This window comes from Neomonachus schauinslandi, chromosome 3 (assembly GCF_002201575.2).
Source record: "Neomonachus schauinslandi chromosome 3, ASM220157v2, whole genome shotgun sequence".
Lineage (NCBI taxonomy): Eukaryota > Metazoa > Chordata > Mammalia > Carnivora > Phocidae > Neomonachus > Neomonachus schauinslandi.
In genome coordinates this window covers 115,336,329-115,361,552 of record NC_058405.1, presented here as the reverse complement: position 1 = coordinate 115,361,552, position 25,224 = coordinate 115,336,329, and the positions used below count along the sequence as shown (strand labels likewise).

Below are 25,224 nucleotides of genomic sequence, written 5' to 3'. Positions count from 1 at the left end.
AATATACAGTCTAGTCAAGATAACCATTACTATTCCTCATAGTACAAATACTGAAAGAACTCAAAATATAAATATGAGAAGTTATATTATAACATCTAAGTCTTCTGGCTTTATAATCACTACTGGAGAAAAGGGAGCTGATTCATCCCCACTGTTATACTTTCTTGAATAAGGCAGAAATGCAGTAAAAGAAATCAACTAATATAAAGAACAGGAAATTAATCAATCCCACAGAAAAAAATATTTAGCATTTTATATTCAAGTTCGAACTTCTATTTATTTCCCCAGGTGCTCTAATAAGAAAAAAAGGAAAATGTTCCTTAAGTTTTAGGGGAAACATGTAGCACTTATACCTGATTAATCAATTCCGTTAATGGGGTGACTATAATACCCCACATTCTCCAGAGATGCTCCTTGTTTTCCAACAGCTTTGCGTTTTGGTTAATAACATTTAAAACAGAGTCACTGAAAGCTAGTGGTGAAGTTGGACCAGAAAGGACACAGCCAACAAGTGTTTCCAGATTGAGAAAAAACCTGGAGAAAAAATTGAGCTATGCATTATCCAGCGCTTTCTGCCAAAATACATGTTACACTATTACAAAAGTCTAAAAATAACCAACAAGGAAACAAGAAATGTTATACTCTTACTTTGATTTTTTTTTATTTTAAAAAATGATACAGCATATAACTCAAAAGAATCTCATTCATCTGGGGCACCTGGGTGGTTCAGTTGCTTAAAGCGTCTGCCTTCGGCCCGAGTCATGATCTCCAGGTCCTGGGACCCAGCCCTGCATCAGGCTCTCTGCTCAGCGGGGGGGAGGTCTGCTTCTCCCTCTCCCTCCCCCTGCTCATCCTTTCTTTCTCTCTCTCTCTCTCTCTCTCTCTCGCTCACTCTCTCCCAAATAAAAATCTTAAAAAAAAAGAATCTCATTCATCAAATAACCTTTCCAACATAAACAAAAAGACTAGTTTAAATTACCTCTCATCATCTACACCATATTCCAAGAGATTATTGTTGAAAATTAACTGAATTAAGAACAAAGCAGGAGTTCCCTGAAGAAAGATGGAAGAATGCAGTCAATATTCTTGTTATAAGGAGTATAATCTTGTTACACTTGTTTTCTATAATCAATTATGTAAAATGATCCTTTTAAGCTAAAGAAATTTAACTTTTGATATTACTTAGGATATGACACAATGGTAGCAAATATATTTCTATAAACTGCACACAAAAATCAAGCTCTTTCAGCTATTCCATTTACATGAGCAACTGAGGAATGGTATATTCCAGATATAAAAAGAACATTAAGTTAAAACTTGCTGGACCAATAAATACATCTACATCCTGTAGATATTAAATTTATTTCACCATAATTAAGGAACTGTTACTATGCTTCCAAATTTTTAAATAATAACCACTATTACTATGTATAAGCAAACAGAAAACTCTCCTCCTAGAACTTTTAGTGTAATTCAGAAAAATAGTTCCATTAATAATGTCATATTTAATTCTTTAATCTATTACTTTATCAGTTTTTTCCCTTTAACATAATCAGCCTATCCAATTCTCTCAAAATTTTACAAGCTAAGTTTCACTATGTTTAGGAAAAAAAAAAAACTATCACGGAACTTTTATCTTTTGGCTAATTTTAATCATATCATTACATTTAAGATACTTGCATTAAGAATATCCATATTAGCAACCTGATATGCTGGTGAACCTAATACTTTCTGGGGCAGTCCTTTAATTGTAATTTCCATGAGGACCTAAGAAAAATAAAAAGTTTTGTTGTAAATTAGCTATAAAAATACTTTACTTAGTAAAAATCTAATACTGTTAGCTGTATTTTTAATTAACAATTTATTGTTAAATAATGCTCATTCATTAATGTAAATAAATTCTCCATTCAAGAAGTTCAAATACATTTATATATTATTGTGAATATATTTACATTAGTTTTAAAAGTTCAAATACAGAAACATAAAAAATAAAATGACAAAGTCCTTTATCTCCAGGGAAAATCAATACTATCAGTTTGTGGAGTTTATTTTTCTAGACCTTCTAAATTTCCATGTATTTAAGTATACACAGAAACAAAACTTCCTGGGCTGTCATACATCTACTCTTTTATAGCATTAATGACATTATACTGTGAGATACTCTGGAACTGACCTTCACCTAACTGTGTTATGGAGTTTTAACATCAATATATGTAGACATTCTTAACTGCTATATGAATGTGCACAGTTTATTCAAACATTTTTCTATTAATAGCCCTTGAGGCCTTTTTTTAATATACTATAAAAAAGGTATTCTGCAACGAATTATGTACTCACTAGTGCCAGAAGCAAGTATATTTCAAAGGACTACTAACTAGAAGCTGGGTCTAAAGACACATCTCTCAAATATGACAGAGCCTATCAAACTGCTATTCAAAATTATTATTATACTGGTATTAATTTGAACTACCTAACAAGTGACATAATATGACAGAAAAGGTTATTTTAGTTAAAATGTGCTTTCACACTCTCATTTGAATGAGACACCAATGATAATACTAAATAGCATTTATAGACTATTTTGTTCCTGACCCATTGTGCTCTGCTATTAACCTAATTATATAAAACTACTATATTCCCTTTACAAAAGGTAAGAGAGTAGAAATATTGACCAAGTTCACTCAGCTAATAAATAATTGGGTGGGGAAATTCAACCTAGTCTGCTCCAGAGCCCTTGCTATTAACCACTATGAACTACTGCCATAGTAGATATCCCAGTACATAGACTCAGAAGGAATTTAAGTAGGGTATAGTTTACTCCATCTGCAGTTATCTTGGGAGACTCACTATTATAAAAAGTATATCCAATTTGTTTTTTCCTTCTCTACTATATAGGATAAAAAAGATGTTTAATACCAAAGTCATTATCTTGGTTAAACAGAGTTTATTTAAATTGCAAAAGTTCCACAAGATTATTACCAGATATTTTCTTAAATGTACAAAATAACTATTAGTGGAGCTCAGCAATCTTATAAAATTAGTGTTCTGAGTTTCCTCAGTTCTTGTTTCATGTCCTTTACCCCATTTTCTCTGTATGGCTCATTCTTATGACATTGGAAGATTTTTGTATTGCCGGTATACTCATTTACTTTATTGAGGTTTCAAATGACTCCAAAGTCAATGAAATAACATTTACTACAGGGCTAAATTGCTGATATAAAATCTTAAAATCTAGTCTGGGGGTACCTGGGTGGCTCAGTCAAGCGTCTGACTCTCAGTTTTGGCTCAGGTAATGATCTCAAGCCCTGCTTGGGGATCCACACTCAGCGTGGAGTCAGCTACAGATTCTTTCCCCCTCTTCCTCCCTCCCACCCTATTCCTCCCCCTGCTTGTGTGCGCGCACAACTCTCTGTCTCTAAAATAAATAATAAAATCTTAAAAAAGGAAAAAAAAAACCTGGTCTGTGTAAGTATCTCCACCAAAAAATTCAATTTCAGAATACGATTTTTTTAATTCCAGCACATAATCATTATCCTTACCAGTGTTTTTGACACAGGAAATACTTCTGACTTCACTATGCTTTCTAAAGATTTTAGTAACAGGGTCAAAACTTCAGAACCTGGTCTCTCTTTTTTTGTTACCTATCAAAAAGCAAAAAGCAATATGCAAGTATTTTTTAAGGGTGAAAATATAGTATTTCTAGGGATAAAAACATATACTTAGTTATGACACTGATTTTTTTAAATGTATCAAATAGCTTTATTTGAAAGTCAGGAAGCTATACAGTTCAAAAATTGACTTAAAAGTAAATTTTATTTACAAAAGCCAAACAAAAACTCATTGGGTGCTATAAAAATCATTTGATCAGTTATAGTAGTTACCTGATTCAATAACTGACTTCATCAAGCTAATTAGCTCCTTCCAAATAGCATTGACAACTGCATCTGCCAAACAAAACAAAATAAACTTTAGAATGTAGTAGGTATGACTATAAAGGCTTACCCTTACATCCTTACACTAAAGAAATAAGTTGAGCAATAGTTAGAGTATAATTCTTAAAATATTCAACCCTATCAGTTTACGAAACACTATCACAACAAAGAAATATTTTTTCAAACTGTAACCTATTAACAATGGGCCCTGTAATTTAATTAAGGGTGATTATTTTCTTTTTTTCTGCTATCTGCATTTTCTTTACTGAATACCTTTTGCTTCCGAGACAAGGAAAAAAACAAGATTCAAAAGGGCACCTGAAAGCCCCTAGAAAAAAATTTCCCAGCCAGTTAAACAGCAAACTACTTTTGAAATTTCATCTCAATATTTGATAGGCCATCAAACACAGGCATTTAAGTGTAGATGCTAGGGCCATGGAGCCCAGGTTTGAATCACAGCTCCACCACCAACTATGTGACTTTGCACAAGTTATTAACTTCTCTGTACAACGCAGTTTCTTCATCTGAAAAATGGATTAACAGAGAAGGTTACTGTGAGAATTAAGTGATTTATATGTAAAGTTCTTCGAGCACAATTTGGCCAAAAGATGGCACTATACAAATATTTGCTATTTTATTTTCTTTTTAAACACAGGTTTAAACAAATAATAAAAAATTTTCTCTTAAATATTTACCAGAAGCATCTTTTCCAACCGCAACAAAGCTATCATGAACAGCAGTGATAAGTGTATTTGCATGTTTGGAAAAAAAAAGAAGAGCTGCTGATTAACGCATGTTCGAGTGGCTCTAAAAAAGAGAGAAAAAAGGGCAATTATGCCAAAACAAAGCTTTATAAAATAAAACAGCTCAATATAAAATATTAGGTGGTCTGACATGTGTTTTCTATTAAAAAGATTTATATTTATTTCATACGTAATTACAGAATTATTTTGGCTTTGGGGAAGATAAATGTCTTCTCGCCTAATGCACTCTTGCTCTGAACAGTTTTAAAAAAGTAAATACCTAAGCTCAGTACAAGTTTGTTTTGCTTAGCAAAACTCAAGACTTCTGGACCCAACAAAAAATGAAGCAGCATTTCAAGTCCCAAAAGTTGAATAGAGGGGATTGTGGCCATTCCACCAAAATTTGAACTTAAGTTCATCCGGGGAGCTACAGGAGTTCCATATGGGGAAGCACCTTAAAAACAAAACAAAATAAAACACAAATGGTAAGTTATATTAACTTAAATTAGCTATCCAAGTGAACATATTTTGTTTACTTCATTTCAACGAAATATATCTTTAAAAGTAAATAGTTTTTGTCAAACAAAAATTGAATTTTTGCCTCAAGCCCACAACAGAGTTCCTAATTATCTTATTAGGTTTTTAAAAACAAGATTTAGTGTCACACACCATTTAAATGAAGATAATTATCAAGCATTAATTCATACTTTGAAATATTATTATGCAGGCATTCCTGACACTTAAATATAAAAATCTGACTAGAATACCTAACATAAAAAAAAAAACACAAACAAAAGACAAACAGCAAATCATTTTCTTCCAATGGTATATAACCTAAGCCACTTTTTAAAAAAAGATTTTGTTTGTTTGTTTGAGGGGGGAGGAGCAGAGGGACAGAACCTCAAGCAGATGCTGCCTAAGACCCTGAGATCATGACCGGAGACGAAATCAGGAACTGACACTTAACTGACTGAACCACTCATGCACCCTGCTAAGCCACTTTTTAAAAAAACATCTGTTAAAATCTGTTGTTTTTAATAAAAGCTCTAAAATTCTGGTTCTGAAACAAACACAACAGTCATTTGTAATACATCTCACGTGTATAGTGGAAAAACACCCATCTTTTCCCAACCACAGCGCAATCACAACAGTAACACACAGGAAAACAATTAGTATAGAACTGACTTTGTGATTAGGGCGTCAAAATTATAAAGTGCTTCATTGTATGTGAATAACTGAGCAAAGGCTACATTCAAGCCCTTTTTAGAAATAGGGAAAAAAAAACCCCCAAAAACCCAAGTATGTCTCTTACCTTTGTGTATAGGAGTCATAGGACTTAAACCTGGAGAAGCAGTTACACGAGACAAACTGCTTTGAGGTGAAGCATTAGAATCGATGCTTATTGTACTCTGAATCAGAGGCACGCACACCTATTGGGGTTAAAAACAAAAAAAGGAAAACTATCTCTAAACTACCTAAGTACCATATTTTTTAAAAGTCTTGCATGATATAGTTAAATTTAAGAAGAACTCTAAGTTCTTTTGATATGCTGAATCCTACTGGCTGTTTGGATGCGCTGGCTAAAAAAACTAAAACTGGAAACAAGTAAAAATTTTTATTACAACTGAAATTTGCCCTATAAATGTGTACTATCTATAAATTTCAGTTCTAAATTCCAAATGGGAAATTATACACATAAACAATGCCCAAGTTTTAATGCTATCGGTACAGACTCATTTTAAGCTTTTTAAAAATATACCCTAAAAAAAAATGAACTAAGACAACCTAAAGCTCATTTCTAAGATCATTCCAGTACCAATCAAATCTAGCCAATGCATAAATTATACCAATGAATGTGTGGGGCAACTGGGTAAGATTAGCCTACTTAGGACTTCATAATGGTAGAATCTGTAATAATTATGTTCCTGTTAGATACTATCATTAATGCCCAATTCCAATTAATTCATGCTGTTAAGTTTAAAAGCCTTACGACATTAAATAATAAAGAATTTTAAAAACTTGCTAAAAATTCAAGTATATTTTATTATAAAACCCAATTTCCAATAATATACCCACTGCCACGCAATTACATACACAGACCAAAAGACAAGGACTACAGATTTAACAGTAAGATAATATTCCAAAATCCCAGATAAACAATATACAATAAAGAAATGAAAAAGATAGAAATTATCAGAGCTATCCTTTTTTACTTATTGTAAAATACAGAAACCAAGGATGGGATTAATTGCAAAATCAAGGAGGTATAGATATGTCTAAATGCCAGCAAGGGTATCAAAATCTAAAAAAAATTTGTAAAATCATTTATAATAATATTGCAAAGCTATGCTGGGATTAAATGATTTGTTACCATTAGGTAGCCTAGAAATAGAGGAGATACAAAAAATAAGAATTGATCCAACTTTTTATCAACCCAGTGTAAACTAGATTTCTGCATCAGTAATGTTGATTTTACACTCAATTATATTCTAAATGCTATGAAATTTCTTTTAAAAAAATCTCTCAAAATGCCTTTAGAGTAAGGATAGATATTTGAGTGGCTGCTGGTTAAGAAAGCTTTAGAGACTCCATTTCACACAACTAGAGAATATCTTTTGAGAAAAATAAACTCAAGTTCTGTGTTAGGAAAAAAAGATCTTTTATAGAACACAGCAAATATAACACTGAAAGATTAGATTGTTAAGAATTTAAGAATGCATTAAAACACACCAAGCATTACACTCAACACTTTCATTACCTGTTCAAAATTAGCAGGAAGATGAGGTCCAAGTCTCATCAGTAGATACCACCAGACTTCTAGCTTTGTTAGTGCTAGAGTTTCTGTTCTCACATGGATGGAACTCAAAGGCTGCATTAACAACTTCAGCCTTTTTGCACTGCATAGTATTTCTTAAAAAGAAAATAAGCACATGGGTAAAAAGATATAAGAGCTGAAGACTAAATTTTAAGAATAAGTATGTAAGTCTTTCTGACCACAGGAGAACTGATATACAAAAAAATTTTTTTACATCAGCCGTTCTTGTTAAACCTCAAATTTTCAATGTGACAGACTCCAGAACAACTAGACTACATGTAATAAGGCCAAAGAAAGAGAAGAAGAAAAAAGAGGAAGTAATGTTTATTAGAAACTGTGTGTGCCAGGAACGATCTTCCTACCAAGGGACATTTGGCAATGTTTACAATATCTCTGGTTGTTAGACCTCAGAGGCAGGGGTACAGAGGATGTTGTAGGCATCTAGTAGGCTGCACCCAAGGATACTGCTAAACTTCCTTCAACACACAGGGCAGTCCTCCACAATAAACTGTCCAGCCTAATACTGAGTGTAATAACTGGGAATACACAAAATAAGATGCCCGTGTGCTCAAGTAACTTATCAAAAAGACTCGAAAAGGATTTTGAAACACCAGTCAAGCTATGTATTTGGTGGGATGGCATTAATGTTTCTGACAGCTATTCTGCCATTTAGCTTTCACAATTAACATTTCTATAAAGAAGAAAATAAAGTCAAATCACTGTGGGAACAAATTCTCTAATCTTTTTTGAACTCCTACTCTACTTATGAGAGGAGCTCCACAATAATATCCCTATAGCAGAAATTGCCATTCTTTTTTAGATACAAGACCTCTTTCACTCAGGACAATGACAGATACCCAATTTTTTATTTCTTTATCTAGTCTCCCATTCAGCCATTCTACCCAATGAGATTTAAGGGGAAGTGTATGTGGAATTTCTGGAAGGCTCTAGAGAGATGACAGAATAGAAAGACAGGCATCTGATTCCTTAAGATTTCCCAGATCCATTAACACTAGGGATGGACTCTTTAGCTCTGGGCTTACTCCAAATGAGATAGCATTTATCTTCTTTAAGTCATGTCTATTTTATGCTTTAGTCCAGATTTAGTCCAGGACATCAACTTGCATTACCGGTTTATAAATAACAACAACAAAAAAAGTAACATTTACACTTAAAATTTGTGCCTGGCAATGCACTATCAATATTTTCAATAAAATTATAGTTAATGAAAATAATCACCTTACAAAACACACTAAAAAGGGGAAGAGAAAGGATTATTAATTGTCTTTGGCAGAGAAAAAATACAGGATGAAATCAATATTATGTAGCAGATCTTATAAACACACAGTATTCATTATATCTAAGATTAACTACCCAATTAAGTAAGTATTCCTACTGACCTACTTTTGGGCTATATACTTTCTCATATATACAGCTGACCTTTGAACATGGGTTTGAATTGCATGTGTCCACTTATACACAGATTTTTTTTTTTATACAATACTGCAAATGTATCTTCTCTTCCTTATGATTTTCCTAACATTTCTCTAGTTTACTTTATCGTAAGACTAGAGTATATAATACATATACAAAATATGGGTTATCGACAGTTTGTTATTTGTAAGGCTTCTGGTCAACAGTGGGCTATCTGTAGTTAGATTTGGGGAGTGAAAAGTTATATGCAGTGGGACGCTGGCATCCCTAACCCTCCCTTGTTCAAGGGTCAACTGTATATCAAACACCTCCACTAGACAACAGGAAGATAAAGTTAAGGTAAATCAAAAGGAATCACTTGGAAATATTAATAGTAAAACCCACTATTAGGCACTGTTCTAAAGGTCCTGAGAGAAAAACGTTTTATCAGTCATGCTTCATAGCAATCACAATTGCTTCCTATCATCTAATGGCTATAAATGACCTTTGATAAATTAATCCCTCTAAAATAGGGATAATACTTTGTATCTCAGATCTATTGTGATGATTAAATTAGAGGTACTCAAAGTGCTCAACTAAGTGCTGGAATATATTAAAAAAACCACAAATGGTATCTGTCACTTTGTTTAATTTTTGAAATAGCTTAAAACAAATTTTCTATCTGTGATTTTCAATAATGCCTAGGCTTTTTAATTCTATTTTTGGCTATAAGTTTATTCCCTTAAAATTAAAAATATATATATATTCAATAGGTTAAGTTTCAATATAAAATCCAAAAAAATCAGAAAGGCTTTGTTCTTTTCATCTTGAGTAAAATCCATAGAAAAAATCAAAATTTTAAGACATTACTTACTTACCTGGATTCAAAGCAAAATTATCTATTAAACTCTTCCAAGCAATAAAAGCTATTTTTTTAATCATGGGTGCTCCACTGCGAAATCCTAGTTCTTCCAGCTGTAATAGAGAATTAATGAAACTCCCACTTCGATGCAAGGTCTAAAAATGAAAAATCATAACAAAGTTATTTACCTGCCTAAAACAACATATAGGTACTATTATTATTCATTTATCTAATTCATTCAGTGTTAGCTATGTAAAGTCTTAAAGTTCAAAATGTACTGGATTCTGCGTACACATTCAAAACTCAAGATCACAAAATATAATGCTCCATGAATAAGTAATGCATAAATGCATAAAACAGAACATTTCTAAACATTAGAGAAAATTAGGAAGATAAATCCCGAAGTTTACCAACATAATACCAAGTAAAAATGGTATCCATATAAAAAAAAACACTAGTACTTATGAAAAAATAAGAAATGTTGAACCTTGAAACTAAAGAAAACCCAGTTTTCAAATACACTGAAATAAACAGGAAAAAGTTAAGGGAAAAAGGGACAAATGACAAGTAATGTATCGCAAGGAAACAAACATTAAAACATGAAACGTTAGCAACTGTAGCTATAAATCACAATAAACTGAACAGCATATAAACATTAACAAAAAATAAATTGCTTAAAAAATCCAAGAATCCCTAAGAAAGCTACTAGCAACTGCAGAGATCAACACACAAAAATCAGCTGTTTCTACACAAGGGCAACTAACAATCTGAAAAAGAAATTAAGTAAGCAATTCCATTTACATTAGCACCTAAAAGAATTAAATACTTAGGAATAAATCTAACCAAGGAGGTGAAAGGCTTGTACTAAAAGCTACAAAATACTGCTGAGGGCACCTGGGTGGCTCAGTTGGTTAAGCGACTGCCTTCGGCTCAGGTCATGATCCTGGAGTCGCAGGATCGAGTCCCGCATCGGGCTCCCTGCTCAGCAGGGAGTCTGCTTCTCCCTCTGACCCTCCCCCCTCTCATGCTCTCTCTCTATCTCATTCTCTTTCTCAAATAAATAAATAAAATCTAAAAAAAAAAAATACTGCTGAAAAACATTTTAAAGTACCTAAATAAATGGAAAACCATCCCACGTTCAAGTACAGAAAATTTTAATACCATTAAAATGTCAATATTACACAGAGCAATCTACAGATTCAAAACAATCTCTATTAAAAGTACAGCAGCCTTCTTCACAAAAAAGAAAAGCCAATCTTCAAATTCATTATGGAATTGCAAAGAGCCCCAAACAGACATCAATTTTGAAAGAGTAAGTTTGGAGAACTCACACTTCTTGCCTTCCAAACTTACTTCAAAACTGAAGTAATTAAAACATATGGTAATGGCATAAAGATAAACATACAGACCAATGGAACAGAGATTCCCCAAAATAAAACCTTCACACATGCTGTCAATTGGTTTTTCTTTTTTTTTTTATTTATCTGGGGCCGGGGGAGAGGAGGGAGTCTCAAGCAGACTCTGCACTGAGTGTGAAATCCCACGTTGAGCTCCATCTCATGACCCTAAGATCATGACCTGAGACAAAATCAAGAGTCATACCCTTAACCAACTGTGCCACTCACGTGTCCCTGCTGTCAACTGATTTTTCTCTTTTTTTGCTTTTAAAGATTTATTTATTCATGAGACAGAGAGAGAGAGGGGCAAAGGGAGAAGCAGGCTCTCTGCAGAGCAGGAAGCCCAACGCGGGACTCGATCCCGGCACCCCGGGATCACGACTTGAGCCAAAGGCAGAGGCTTAACCTACCAAGCCACCCAGGCGCCCCTTATTTTTCAACAAGGGTGCCAAGACCATTCATTATATAAAGACCGTTCTTTTCAACAAATGGTGTTGCAAAATTGAATATCCACATGCAAAAGAAAGAACTAGACCCCTGCCTTATACCACATACAAAAATAAACTCAAAATGGATCAAAGATAAAAACTTCTGCAAACTAGAACTATAAATATCCTCCAAGAATACAGAGGGAAAAAGATTCATGACACTGGATTTGACAACTTCATGGCTATGACACCAAAAGCACAGACAATGAAAGAAAAAAATTCTAATTTATATTGGACTTCATTAAAAACTTCTGTGCACCAAAGGATATTATCAAGTGAAAAGACAACATTACAGAATGGGAAAAAAAATATTTGAAAATCACATATCTGATACGGGATTAATAATCCAAAATAAAGAACTCCTACAACTGAACAATAAAACCAAACCACCCAATTAAAAAATGGGCAAAGGTGGGATGCCTGGGTGGCTCAGTCGGTTAAGTGTCTGCCTTCAGCTCAGGTCATGATCCCAGGGTCCTGGGATCAAGCCCCGCATTGGGCTCTCTGATCAGCAGAGAGCCTGCTTCTCTCTCTCTCCCCCTCTCCTGCTCCCCCTGCTTGTATGTGCATGCACGCGCTTCTCTGTCAAATAAATAAAATCTTTAAAAAAAAAATTTTTTTTGGGTGCCTGGGTGGCTCAGTTGTTAAGTGTCTGCCTTTGGCTCGGGTCATGATCCCTGTGTCCTGGGATCAGGCCCCGCACCAGGCTCCCTGCTCGTCTGGAGGCCTGCTTCTCCCTCTCCCACTGCCCCTGCTTGTGTTCCTGCTCTCACTATCTCTGTCTCTGTCAAATAAATAAATAAAATCTTAAAAAAAAAAAAAAAAAAAAAGAAATGAAAAAAAAAATAAAAAATGGGCAAAGGCTTTCCTGCCCTGGGTTCTGGGCAGTCAGCTCTTAGGTCTCGGGAGACCAAAATGCTTAGGGCTTCTTTGAGCCCAGGTGGCTGGTCTGCAGTCACCATGCCACAAAACAACTTATTGAGTTACATCATAACTGCTATGGATATCACTTGGATCACCATGAGAAAAAGAGAAAGAAGAAAAGTCAAGAGGCTCATGAATGTTCAAAGGCAGCAGATGAAGGCTAAGCACTACCATAAACAGCACCATACTGAGAAAAAGCAAAAAATACTATTAAGATGCAAGAAAAGGGAAACACCAAACTAAAGAACGATGAAAAGATTCCACAGGAACAGTACCTGCCTATCTACAGGACACAGAGAGACAGTCCTGAGCCAAAATACTTTCAAATATAGTTAAAACCAAAAAGGGAAAGCAGGAAAATGGGGAGACTCTATGCTCAAGGTTCATGCCCAGGGAGAAACAAATATTAAGTTACTCGAATAGGACAGAGAAACAAGAGAGCATAAAAGAGGTTGTTTACTGTTACTAAAGTCCGCTCCATTGAAAATAGCTTTATATGAAAACCACCTAAATATGATTCATTAGGCCAATGGTTTATGTTTCAAGAAGGCCCATATAATATGTCTTAGACTGAAAGTCACCTTTTACCTCTCAATATATGGTATAAACAAAAACTCATCCCCACTATATACAACCTTGGTTATTACTACCAAAGGTACTGTCAATGACACAGATGTGAGCAAGCTGGGTCTTGTAACACAAAGAGGTAAGGTTATTTGGGAGAAATATGTCCAGGTTACTAACAGTCCTGAAAATGATGGTTCATAAATGCGGTCTTACTGGCTTAACAGCAGTTTCATACAAGTAACTCCTTACAATCGTTACTGAAGATGGCACACCAATCAGGAAAACCACCACTACTGTGACTGTTTCTCAATTATTACCCAACAGCCTTATAAGTCTGCAATCATCAAGAGAACTATTTATCATAGTCAAAAACATTAAAATGGCCCAGTTTTACAAAACAGAACAAAATTTCTTGGAATGGCCAACATACCAAAAACCAAAAAATAAGTTCGGCAAGGAAAAACTAGAAGCACCTGAGTGGCTCAGCCAGTTAAGCATCCAGCTCTTGATTTCAGCTCAGGTCATGAGCTCAGGATCCTGTGTCAGGCTCCTCACTCAGTTGGCAGTCTGCTGGAGATTCTCTTTCCCTCTCCCTCTGCCCCTCCCCCTCAAACACTCTCTAAAATAAACAAATAAATCCTTAAAAGAAAAGAAAAACTAGAAAGAACCCTAGTGTTATTACTGGTAGGAATGTAAAATAGTGCGCCCACTGTGGAAAACAATTTGGAGGTGTCTCTAAAAGTTAAGTACAGAACTACCATTACAACCCAGCAATTCCATTCTTACACATATATCCAAAAGAATGAAAAGCACAGAATCCAACATATATTTGTACATCAATGTTTACAGCAACATTATTCACAATAGCCGAAATGTAAAAATAAGCCAAGTGTCTATCAATAAATGAATAAACAAAAATGAGTTATATAGAGTGAATATTATTCAGCCCTAACAATGAAATTTAATTAACTGCTTGCTACATGATTAGAATTTGAAAAAATTATGTCTTTGCATAATAAGCCATACACAGAAGGACAAATAGTGCATGATTCCACTTATGTGGGATGCCTAGTATTAGCAAATCCAGAGACAGCAGACAGAACAGCAGTTACCAGGGACTGGGGGTGGGGAAGTAGGAGGAGTTATATGTATAAAGTTGTTGGGAGATGATGATAAAATTTTGGGTACAGATAGTGACAATGTTTACACAACCCGCATATGTATTCAATGGCACTGAACTGTACACTTACGATGATTATGTTTATTTACCACAATAAAGAAAAACACATCCCTTCCCCTCAAAAAAAAAAAAACCCCACAAACAAACAAAACACCTGGCTTATTAAAGACAGAACATATGGTCAATCCTCACGATCCACCAAAGTTCTATAAAGTCCACTGCAAACACTGTTAGCAAGTACTGAGCCACTGCTCCTAGGAAAGATGCAGGATTAGGTTCCTACAAGAACCTTTTCTGTCAACCAATCGAACTCAACCTTGTTTTCTATTTATTTCTGTTTAAAGACACTGTATGTTTTGTTGACTCACTAACACTGAACTCACAGCCAACACCACTATTACTCATGCCTAAACAGAGTTTATGTAACACATGTAATTTCTCCCTAGGGCACATCAGTCTCCCAGTGCTTAGGAACTACAGACAACATTTTGGCACTAAGCCTGGGGGCCATTTGAAACTAAATTCACCAAGAAGAAGCACAAAACGTGGGAAATGTGTCATTAAGTGGATTTATGAAAAGGACTTTTTTTTTTTTAAAGATTTTATTTATTTGAGAGAGCATCAGAGAGTCATCCCGAAAAAGGACATCTGTCTCAAAAAGAACACTGAGGGGCACCTGGGTGGCTCAGTCGGTTAAACATCTGCCTTTGGTTCAGGTCATGATCCCAACCAGGGTCCTGGGATCAAGCCCTACGTCGGGTTCCCCGCTTAGCAGGGGAGTCAGCTTCTCCCTCTCCCTCTGCCCTGGCTCATGTTATGCGCATGCGCGCAAGCATTATCTTGCTCTACCTCAGCTGAGAACCTGCACACCAGGGGACTCAAATTATGCCACTCTGCAGGTTTGCAACCGACTGGAAAAGCAGCAGAAGTACTTATTGTGGGTTTGCAAACAAATTTTAGTGAACAGCTAAATTTACATATGTGGCATGCATGAATAATGTAAAGTTAAGAAATGAAAGGGTCTCGCAGGTATAAACTATGAACTATTAACTATAAACTTACCTTCCCAAGAAGTCTGACAAACAAAGGCCACAATTTTAACACATAAGTCTCATTCTTACTCATAAATAGCTTTTGGAGTTCTGAAAGTAATTTCTGTAAACAAAAGCAAAAATATTTACCAAAAACACTCTTGAAAAAACAAAATACGCAGTATCAGACTGTCTTAGTTGAATTAACTTTTCCCAATATTTTATTAGAAAAACTTTCATGTATATAGCAAAGCTGAAAGTTTTACAGTGGAAGTCCAAATATAAATATAGTTAACATCTTACTATGCCTATCTTATAAATCTGACCATTATTCCATCCATCAATTCAGCTTAATTTTTTTCTACCAATATACTTCTCCCTGAAAACTTCAGCATATATATCATTAGAGTTAAAATAGTAATGTTTTATTTTCCACTCTTAAAAATACATTAAGGCGCCTGGGTGGCTCAGTCGTTAAGCGTCTGCCTTCAGCTCAGGTCATGATCCCGGGGTCCTGGGATAGAGCCCCACATCGGGCTCCTTACTCAGTGGGGAGTCTGCTTCTCTCTCCCTCTGCTACTGTCTCTCTGTCAAATAAATAAAATCTTCAAAAAAAATCTAAAAAATACATTAATAGCTTCATAGGTAACAGCTGAGAACATTTTAGGTCAAATTTATAAAGAATTTTATATATGCTCTTAGAAAATTAATAAACTTATCAAAATAAAAAAACTTGCAAAGACATTGGAGCTACTTTATTAGGCTCCAAACATTCCCATGAGGCCTCCTGAATTTTAAAAAATAAACAAAATCCCAGGTTTTAAAATTGGGAAGGCTCCCTCACGTCACCTAGATGACTGAAGTTATCTCTAAACTAGTTTCCCTTTTTCTACTCAACTCCTCTAGAGACTAGTCTCAACACCGGCACAGTGATCCTTTAAAGCACAAGTCAGTACATATAAACACTCCTAGACTCAAAACCTTCAAATAAGGTTTTCAATATAAGCCAGAGGAAAAAAAAATGCCTTGCAATACCGACAAGGTCCTATGTGATTTGGCTGTTTCTCTGACATCATCTCTTAATCCTCTCATCCTCATTCACTCTATCATACTGCACTTGCCCAGTGTTCACTGAACACCAACACAAAACCATCAGAGCAGGGCCTTTTGCTCTCATGGTTCCTCCTGCCTAGAATGAGCTTACTCCCTATCATCCAAGTAGCTAACTCCTGTACCACTTTCAAATCACTGTTTAAATATCCTATCCTTTTTCCTTCCCTCACCATACCCTTCCTCTCCAATGGCACTCTCCATCTAGTCTCTATGGTTCTCCATAATCTTCTTCACTGAATATACTATATTCTCTACTGCCTCTCCCACTAGACAATAAGCTCCACAAGTTCCTTTTGTTCACTGCTATGTTGTCTAAAACAATGTCTGGCATATACATGCTCAATAAATATTTGTTACAAGAACAATGGTAGAAAAGCCTAAAACCTGAGGCAAGTAATAAGTTCAGGAAATTGTACACATTACACACACTTATGTGCTTTAAATTTATACCTATTGGGATTATGTTAAAACCCAAACAGTACTGAAATCAGTTAATATTCTCCCTTTTCCAGAAATGCAATTCCTTTCAATCACTATTCACTGGGGATGAAATAAAATGCTTGTATCCTACAAACACCAAATAAAACAGCTCCCTCCCTTAAACTAGTAGTGTGCCCATACTAACTTAAGCAATTACTTATGTTTTGTTAAAAGTGGAACTTCCTAGATCATAATGCAGTTATTCTACTATGAGCCCTATGCTTGGGCCAGAAACTTTCAATGCAGTATCCAAAAAATCCTTACACAAAATAATACTTACAGTAGTCATAAGCTGCTCTGTGATAGATGCTATTTCTTGTTGTTTCTGAAGCAACAATGGCATTCCCATCTCTAGAGCAGTTGCTCCCCGCAAATGTACCTTTTGAGCTGAATGAACCACTAAAGGTATGACCAGTTTTGCCCACCTAATTGACTCTTCTCCCATTTGAACTGGGGCTTGTTCAATTAGCCTATAATAGAGAAATCAATGAAATTAGCTTGACCTCACCTTTTATGTCTAAACTACCAGGAAAATAAGCAGCACACAGAAATATGCCTAGTACCATCCGTTTTAGAATATATACATACATGCATTCACGCAGATGTAATTTTTACTTACTGATTTGTACATTCTCATATTATTTTTATAAATTTTAAAAGTAAGGACACACCATTTATCTTCAGATTATTATTTAAAATATTGATTTTTTTTTAAATACAGGTAAATTCAACTTTCTTTTAGAAGATAGCCAGAGAGGGGCACCTGGGTGGCTCAGTCAGTTAAGAGTCTGCCTTCGGCTCAGGTCATGATCCCAGGGTCCTGGGATCCAGCCCCGCATCACATAGGGCTCCCTGCTCAGTGGGGAACCTGCTTCTCCCTCCCCCTCTGCCCCTTCTCACCCCTGCTCCTGCTCTCTAATAAATAAATAAAATCTTAATAAAAAAGAAGAAGATAGCCAGAGAACTGTGACCTAGTGTGAGCATCATTCAGGACATCAGAACACTAAGTAGTTAAAGTAAATAGCTCAATACAGAAAACTTTAAAAGAATGAAAAACTGGGTAAGATAAACCACACCAACAAAGTTTTTGTGCTGTTAGCATGTCCTTGAAAGAGCAGGGATGGATAGAAAGAAGGTAGAGCATTTTCCTATTCTCCCATCTGCTGCTAGTCACTGTTAATGCCTTCTCATATACCCCCTATAGCCTACTTGGGAGCCTATTATCTTTTAAACCCTTGGAAAAGCTTTAATGGAAATAATTTTTAAAATCAGAATGTCAGCAGCAGCAACATAACCAAGACTTTATTTTTATGTACGCTCTACACCCAACATGGGGCTTGGACTCTGGACCCCAAGATCAAGAGGAGAATGCTCTACCAAGTGAACCAGCCAGGCACCCCAACCAAGACTTCATTTTTAAGACTCAGTAAAAATAAAGACAAAAAATAAACAAACCTAGTAACTTAAATATATCTACTTCCTTCTTTTTACTGTTACCTTTTTTCCTTGAGACTTTTAATTTAGAAGACATTGTGTTCTTTCAATGTCTAACTCATATCCTAGTTCCCAAAGTCCACTCCTTGAAGTAAATTCTAAATTTACTGAAATTATTCTTCCCAAACAGCAAATTCATACCTTATGATGACATTTAATGCTTCATAATCAACAACAGCAGAATGCACCTCTCCTCTATTAAATATTATTTCTAATGAATCAATTATACTGGATACCTAAAAGACAGAACCAAATAAACACAAATAAGCCTAAGTTTTTAAAGTGGCATGTAGTTAAGAAAACATACAAAAACCATACTCACTACTCTGCCAATGACTTCACCAGGAAACGTCTGCTTGGATATCACCCAAAGTGCCCTAGTACGTACATTTTTGTCTGGGCTTTTAACACTATCATTCAATTTTAAAAGCAGTTCTTGAATATCTGTCTCTGAAAAACAAGCAGCCTTAATTATGTGGAACAGTCTGCATCCTTTAAAATCTCAAATACAGAAACAAAAAAACAACATACTCTTCATTGTCAAAAAATTAAATACATATCCGAAGAAAAGGATCAGTGAACCAATGCTAATATCAAATTTCTTCCCAAAACACAAAACTTAGGTCAGATAGGAAGGTATATTCAGAGAAAACAAACAGTATACTCAATTTGTGCAACTGAAAAATTTCACAGGTATCATTATAGTTTTAAACATACAAGACAATTTTTGGCAAGATGTTACAAATCCTAAACCTCTGCTCTAAAATGAACTTCTATTTTACATTGGGAACATCTAAAAAAGGAAGGGCATAAACTTTACCATCAGAAAAGAAGATGGTAATAACTTTCAGGCATCCTTATTCCCTGTCCCGGATTTCCCACTCTCTAAAGATCACCTTCTAGGTTTCCATTAAAATGGTAAACTATAGAGCGGTAATTAAGATTATTTGAAAACTTAGCTACTTTTGGGTCCAAATATCCCAGTACCACTTTGTAAAAGAACTTTTCAATTCAGCATGTTCCTTAGTGTGTATGCTTGTTTTATATAATAAATAACCATCTAAATTCCTATTACCTTCCAAAGCAGATATGCTTTATATAAAGGAGAAGGTTCAGTTTTTTGTTACAATCATTTTAAAATAGATTTATATTCTTTTAGAGCAAATTTTGTGGTATCAGATTTAAAGCTATGTCTAGAAAAAAAGAAATCTTCTAGAAGATGATTATCAAAACATTATTTCTTTCTCAAAAGCAAATCCTAAACTATAAGTTACAAAACTAATAGAAAAGTAACAGTACTTTTAACATATCAAACCATATTTATAAACTCTAAAAATATTTTTTCTGGGTTACAGTGGGTGTCAGAAACTCCCAGGCCAAGCGCCAAAATATAAACTCTAAAAAATACTACGTCATACTAAATTTAACTACCTGATAATCCTGAGGTAATTTTGGGATTATATAAGCAAAACCCCAAGGCCTGTAGAGCAGCACAACTGAGGTCTGAATCCTGACTGGAAATGTGAATCTACAAAAACAAAAAGCACATTTGTTATAAACAATTAAAACTGTAAATAAATTCTCAGAGAACAAAAATCAACCAGAAAATTTTTTAAAAATTATGTTTAATCCAATCAATCAACAAATGTTTGAGAGCAGATATAGGAATAAAATCAGGAAGCCATATGTATATAGCTTGGCAAAGAAAGGATGAAGAGCACTAGAAAGAGATAACATAAAAAAGAATGTTTCTGGGTGCCTGGGTGGCTCAGTCGGTTGGGCGACTGCCTTTGGCTCAGGTCATGATCCTGGAGTCCCTGGATCGAGTCCCGCATCGGGCTCCCTGCTTGGCAGGGAGTCTGCTTCACCCTCTGACCCTCCCCGCTCTCATGTGGTTTCTTTCTCTCTCAAATAAATAAATAAAATCTTAAAAAAAAAGAATGTTTCTCTTAAAAGAACATCTCCACACCGCTGAAAGCAATAAAAGAGCCAACAAATGGAAAATGCTGACGACACCTCTACAAAAGGTAAGCAAAAAACTCAAAAACAAAAGCTGGCATCCTAGCTTTATAGTGGAACAGACAGACAGGGGTTGGAATGTAACATTTACAAATGTTGATCTGGAATTTAAAGCCCAACCCATATTACGTATGTAAAAGCTCTAAAATCCCAAACCTGTCAAAGGCAGTCTTGCTATATTCCCCAACCCTCCGTTTATTTGTAACTCTGTATTTTTCTTGGTACCATTTCCTATTTCAAAGTGATTTATCTTCAAATCCCCCCACTGCTCTGAATCATATATCCAAGGAATCCTCAGGTATTTGCTGCTCTTGAGCAGGAAAAATAAGTATATGAAGAGACACTTCCCTAGGGCACCCCTTTTATATAATTATTCAAATGAAATACAAAAAACCAAACACTGGAGCATAAGATTTATTAAAACAACCAATTCTGGGGTGCCTGGGTGGCTCAGTCATTAAGTGTCTGCCTTCGGCTCAGGTCATGATCCCAGGGTCCTGGGATGGAGCCCCACATTGGGCTCCCTGCTCAGCAGGAAGCCTGCTTCTCCCTCTCCCACTCCCCCTGCTTGTGTTCCCTCTCTCGCTGTGTCTCTCTGTCAAATAAATAAATAAAATCTTTAAAAAATAATAAAAAACAACCAATTCAGACAACCACAGAAAGACACCATTAAATACCTGAGACTGAGAGCTACTACTGTATCTCCTGGAGAATATCTAGCTGTGATCAACTTTTTAAATTAAATATATATTGCCTGGGGGTGCCTGGGTGGCTCAGTCATTAAGCATCTGCCTTCGGCTCAGGCCTTGATCCCAGAGTCCTGGGATCAAGCCCCATAGGGCATGGGGTTCCCTGCTGGGCAGGAAGCCTGCTTCTCCCTCTCCCCTTGCTTGTGTTCCCTCTCTGGTTGTATCCCTCTCTGTCAAATAAATAAGTAAAATCCTTTTTTAAAAAAAACTGTTCTTTGAAAAAAAAAAAAAATACACACACACACACACACATTGCCTCAAAGTATTCCATAACAGTGTTGTCCTCAAGAATGTTGTGGGTGGGTATGCACCCCAATGTTCATAGCAGCAATGTCTGCAATAGCCAAACTGTGGAAAGAGCCGAGATGCCATTCAACAGATGAATGGATAAAGAAGATGTGGTCCATATATACAATGGAATATTACTCAGCCATCAGAAAGGATGACTATCCAACTTTTACATCAACATGGATGGGACTGGAGGAGATTATGCTAAGTGAAATAAGTCAAGCAGAGAAAGTCAATTATTCATATGGTTTCACTTATTTGTGGAACATAAGGAATAGCATGGAGGACATTAGGAGAAGGAAGGGAAAAATGAGAGGGGGGGAATTGGAGGGAGAGATGAACCATGAGAGACTATGGACTCTGAGAAACAAACAGGGTTTTAGAAGGGAGGGGGGAGAGGGGATTGGTTAGCCCGGTGATGGGTATTAAGGAGGGCACGTACTGCATGGAGCACTGGATGTTATATGAAAACAATGGATCGTGGATCACCACATGTAATGTATGGTGACTAACATAACATAACAAAATAAAATAAATAAATAAATAAGAATGTTGTGGGTGGGACACCTGGGTGGCTCAGTCCTTAAGCGACTGACTCTTGCTTTCAGCTCAGCTCTTGATCTCAGGGTCCTGGGATCTAAGTGCCAGTTCTCTCTCTCTCTCCTCTGAGCTCTCCTGAGCGCACTCGCACTCTCCCTCTCTTAAATAAATAAATAAATCTTTGGAGAAAAAAAAATATTGTGGGTTCCAGGGCACCGTCTGACTCTTGATTTCGGCTCAGGTCATAATCTCAGGGTAGTGAGATCGACCCCCTTGTCAGGGAGTCTTCTTGAGATTCTATCCCTCTGTCCCTCCTCCTTCCCCCGCACTCTCTCAAATAATAAATAATAAATAAATCTTAAAAAAAAATGTTGTGGGTTCCTAGACTCAATACTAACAGAATTGTAAACAACTACATAGAAACAGATTATATTTCACCTAACCTGGCTCTTGTTCTAAAGGAATTCAATTATCCTTGCAGTGCTTAATAATTCACCCAGAAAGCTTTTGTTGACTGTCAAGCTTCTGTTGACTTTCCTATCATTAACCACCCACATGCTTCCAAATAATTATTCATCAGGTTAAGTTACGAACTCTATTAAATAGTGCAAACAATTGAGTTCCTGATCTTACATGTTCTTGAATACCAAATTTATGAAGATGCATGTTTTCATCACATCCTATATATTGCTGAGATGTGGAACATGATAATGAAGAAAAATAGGATAGTATAATTAATATTGTTTAATAATACTATTAATAAGTCCTGAACTACTACACAAAAACTAAGTTCCGGCTTACACAAACAAAAAGCACTGCTGACTGTAACAGGAACACTCCCAGGTAGACTGCCTTAAATGTCTCAACATTTAACTGGAAATCATGCTAAAATGTACACTAAATATGACTGAATACGTCTGTTTAAAAGCACAAAACATGGTCATAAAGTTAAGAACTTTAATGTAGTTCAACCCCTTCATTCTAAAAACAAGGAATTCAGAAGTTAAGTGTTAAGGACAGTCACAAAGCCACTGTGTACTCAATTGAGGATAAGAACAGAAGTCCGCAGTCTGATGTTAAACTATAACACCTCCCTACAAATAAGCAAAAAAGATAACCATAGTAGCGGTTTTTTAACCAGACAAGAGTGGCAAATTTTTGTGGCAAAAACTGACGGTGAGTGAAGGTAAGAAACAAAAATGAATGTTGCCACAAAATAGACCAAAGACAAAATTTCACAATCATTTACTTACAAGTACATTCCTACAAAAAGACAAGAAACATAAAATAATCGCTGTTAACTGCTTTTAAATTAAAAGCACAGGTTTTGTGGGAGTACAGGACTCTTGTCTCAGGTTGGTGAGGTGGAGCCCCACACTGGATGTAGAGATTACTTAAAAAATAAAATCTTTAAAAAAATAAAATAAAAGCACAGGTTTTGCATTCACATGGCCATGGGCAACATTAGGCAAATTAAACCAATTTCTTCTACAAAGTGGGGATTAAAGAGTACCCTCACAGGGACATGGAGGATTAAGTAAGAGAATACATGCAAGGTAATTAACAAAGTACTCGGATACCTATTAAACACTGAAACAGTACAATGACGATCCTGGCTCTTATTCCATTTCAAAGTTTTTATGAGTTAGCTGGTAAAACTTTTTTTTCCCCACAACAAAAAACTATTCAATAAACAGATACATACTTTTAAAACTCTGAATAGCTGAGGGAGTTTTTTCTCAATTTCCATAATGACTTCTTTTCCATCTTCTCCAGTCATGCGACTTAAAAGCAGAAAGAACACAAGCTTATGCAAATGACACACAAAAGAACCTATAATTACTCCATATACTCGTTTGTATCCTCTTTCTAAAGTTTGTTAAACTTCTACCAAGTTGAGGGCGCCTGGGTGGCTCATTTGGTTGGGCGACTGCCTTCGGCTCAGGTCATGATCCTGGAGACCCGGGACCGAGTCCCGCATTGGGCTCCCTGCTCGGCGGGGAGTCTGCTTCTCCCTCTGACCCTCCCCCTTCTCATGCTCTCTCTCTCTTAAATAAATAAAATCTTAAAAAAAAAAAAAAAAAAACTTCTACCAAGTTGAACTGGCCCAGTGCTTAAAATACTTCATACTTGTAAATACAACACATCATGCAATATATACGGTCTGAAATTAACGCAAAAAGAACCCTTAAGAAAAACTTGCTCCACAGCGTACACGTTTGGACAATATCACCACGTAAAGAGGGAACACGAAAACCTTAACCAAATTACAAATTTACTAAAAATTTACTAAATTTTTGTCGTTTTGTACCAATTGCTACCCTTTGCGAGCATTTCCAAATAAGTAGATAACTCAGCAAAATATGATTTTCAGAGAAAAAAATATTGTGAGGCATTTACAGTTACAAATGAAACCCGGGTTATTGCTCTAGAGATTCTGAGTTGCCACATTGTCCCGATACATGGGCGGCTTACACAGAAAAGCATCCCGCCAGCATGCCCACTTCCAACCAAACTTTAAAAAAAAAAAAAATCCTTCGCCAACCAAACACACGTGCAGGCTTCCTCATTCCAAACACACGCCTGGAGCTCTGCAACAACACCCGGGAACGTCACTTAGCACGCACCACCTCCCCCCACCTTGCCCGCGACCGCGGCGTCCTCACAGCTGCCAGACTCCTAGGATACACACACTCGTTTTTGCGTGCCACACCGCAACTATCTTCTTCCCAAGACCCTCCAGAGCGCTCACCCCCAACCCCAGCGGGCCTTACCTGGTCAGAGTCAGGTAAGCGTCGGTTTGCTCTCCATGGGGGGCGGAAGGGTCTTCCAAAGTCTCCAACAGCGGCGCCAGGGGGCTCTCACCCGGGGCCGTCATGTCGGCCACCCTGAGGCACGGACCGGAAGAGGAGAAAACCCAATGACCGATGGCAGCAGCCCCGTGGCGTCCCGGTCCGAGTCCGGGCCCCAGACCCGCGCGCCCGCCCCCGGCCTCACAGTCCCACCGCGTCCACACGCCCGGCCCCTGGCCCCGAAATCCAAGACCCTAACCTCCTCCTGCGCCTTGCAACACGCAGCCGGGCCCACGCTGCGCTCCGGCCCAGGCCCGCTCCCGCCACCACTTTCCCGGGCAGCTTTCAACAGTGGGAGGAGACCCGCGGGGGGCGGGAGAAGCCCGGGGAGCGAGGC

At 36.5% G+C, this 25,224-nt stretch overlaps 1 protein-coding gene and 1 pseudogene across 1 annotated transcript in view; one reads left to right on the top strand and one right to left on the bottom strand.

The window, feature by feature from the left end:
- The window catches only part of RIF1 (replication timing regulatory factor 1), a 59,153-nt gene extending 34,240 nt beyond the window's left edge, over nucleotides 1–24,913 (bottom strand). The window contains 18 exon segments of the mRNA XM_044913289.1: nucleotides 354–534; nucleotides 980–1,053; nucleotides 1,681–1,767; nucleotides 3,540–3,635; nucleotides 3,877–3,944; nucleotides 4,628–4,703; nucleotides 4,705–4,739; nucleotides 4,956–5,129; nucleotides 5,988–6,105; nucleotides 7,434–7,585; nucleotides 9,782–9,920; nucleotides 15,384–15,476; nucleotides 17,226–17,415; nucleotides 18,581–18,675; nucleotides 18,762–18,889; nucleotides 19,871–19,967; nucleotides 23,741–23,819; nucleotides 24,810–24,913. Of these exon segments, the coding sequence (XP_044769224.1) occupies nucleotides 354–534; nucleotides 980–1,053; nucleotides 1,681–1,767; nucleotides 3,540–3,635; nucleotides 3,877–3,944; nucleotides 4,628–4,703; nucleotides 4,705–4,739; nucleotides 4,956–5,129; nucleotides 5,988–6,105; nucleotides 7,434–7,585; nucleotides 9,782–9,920; nucleotides 15,384–15,476; nucleotides 17,226–17,415; nucleotides 18,581–18,675; nucleotides 18,762–18,889; nucleotides 19,871–19,967; nucleotides 23,741–23,819; nucleotides 24,810–24,913 (1,986 nt within the window).
- On the top strand, nucleotides 10,244–13,362 carry LOC110591989 (annotated as a pseudogene).
- Nucleotides 24,914–25,224: the final 311 nt, after the last annotated feature.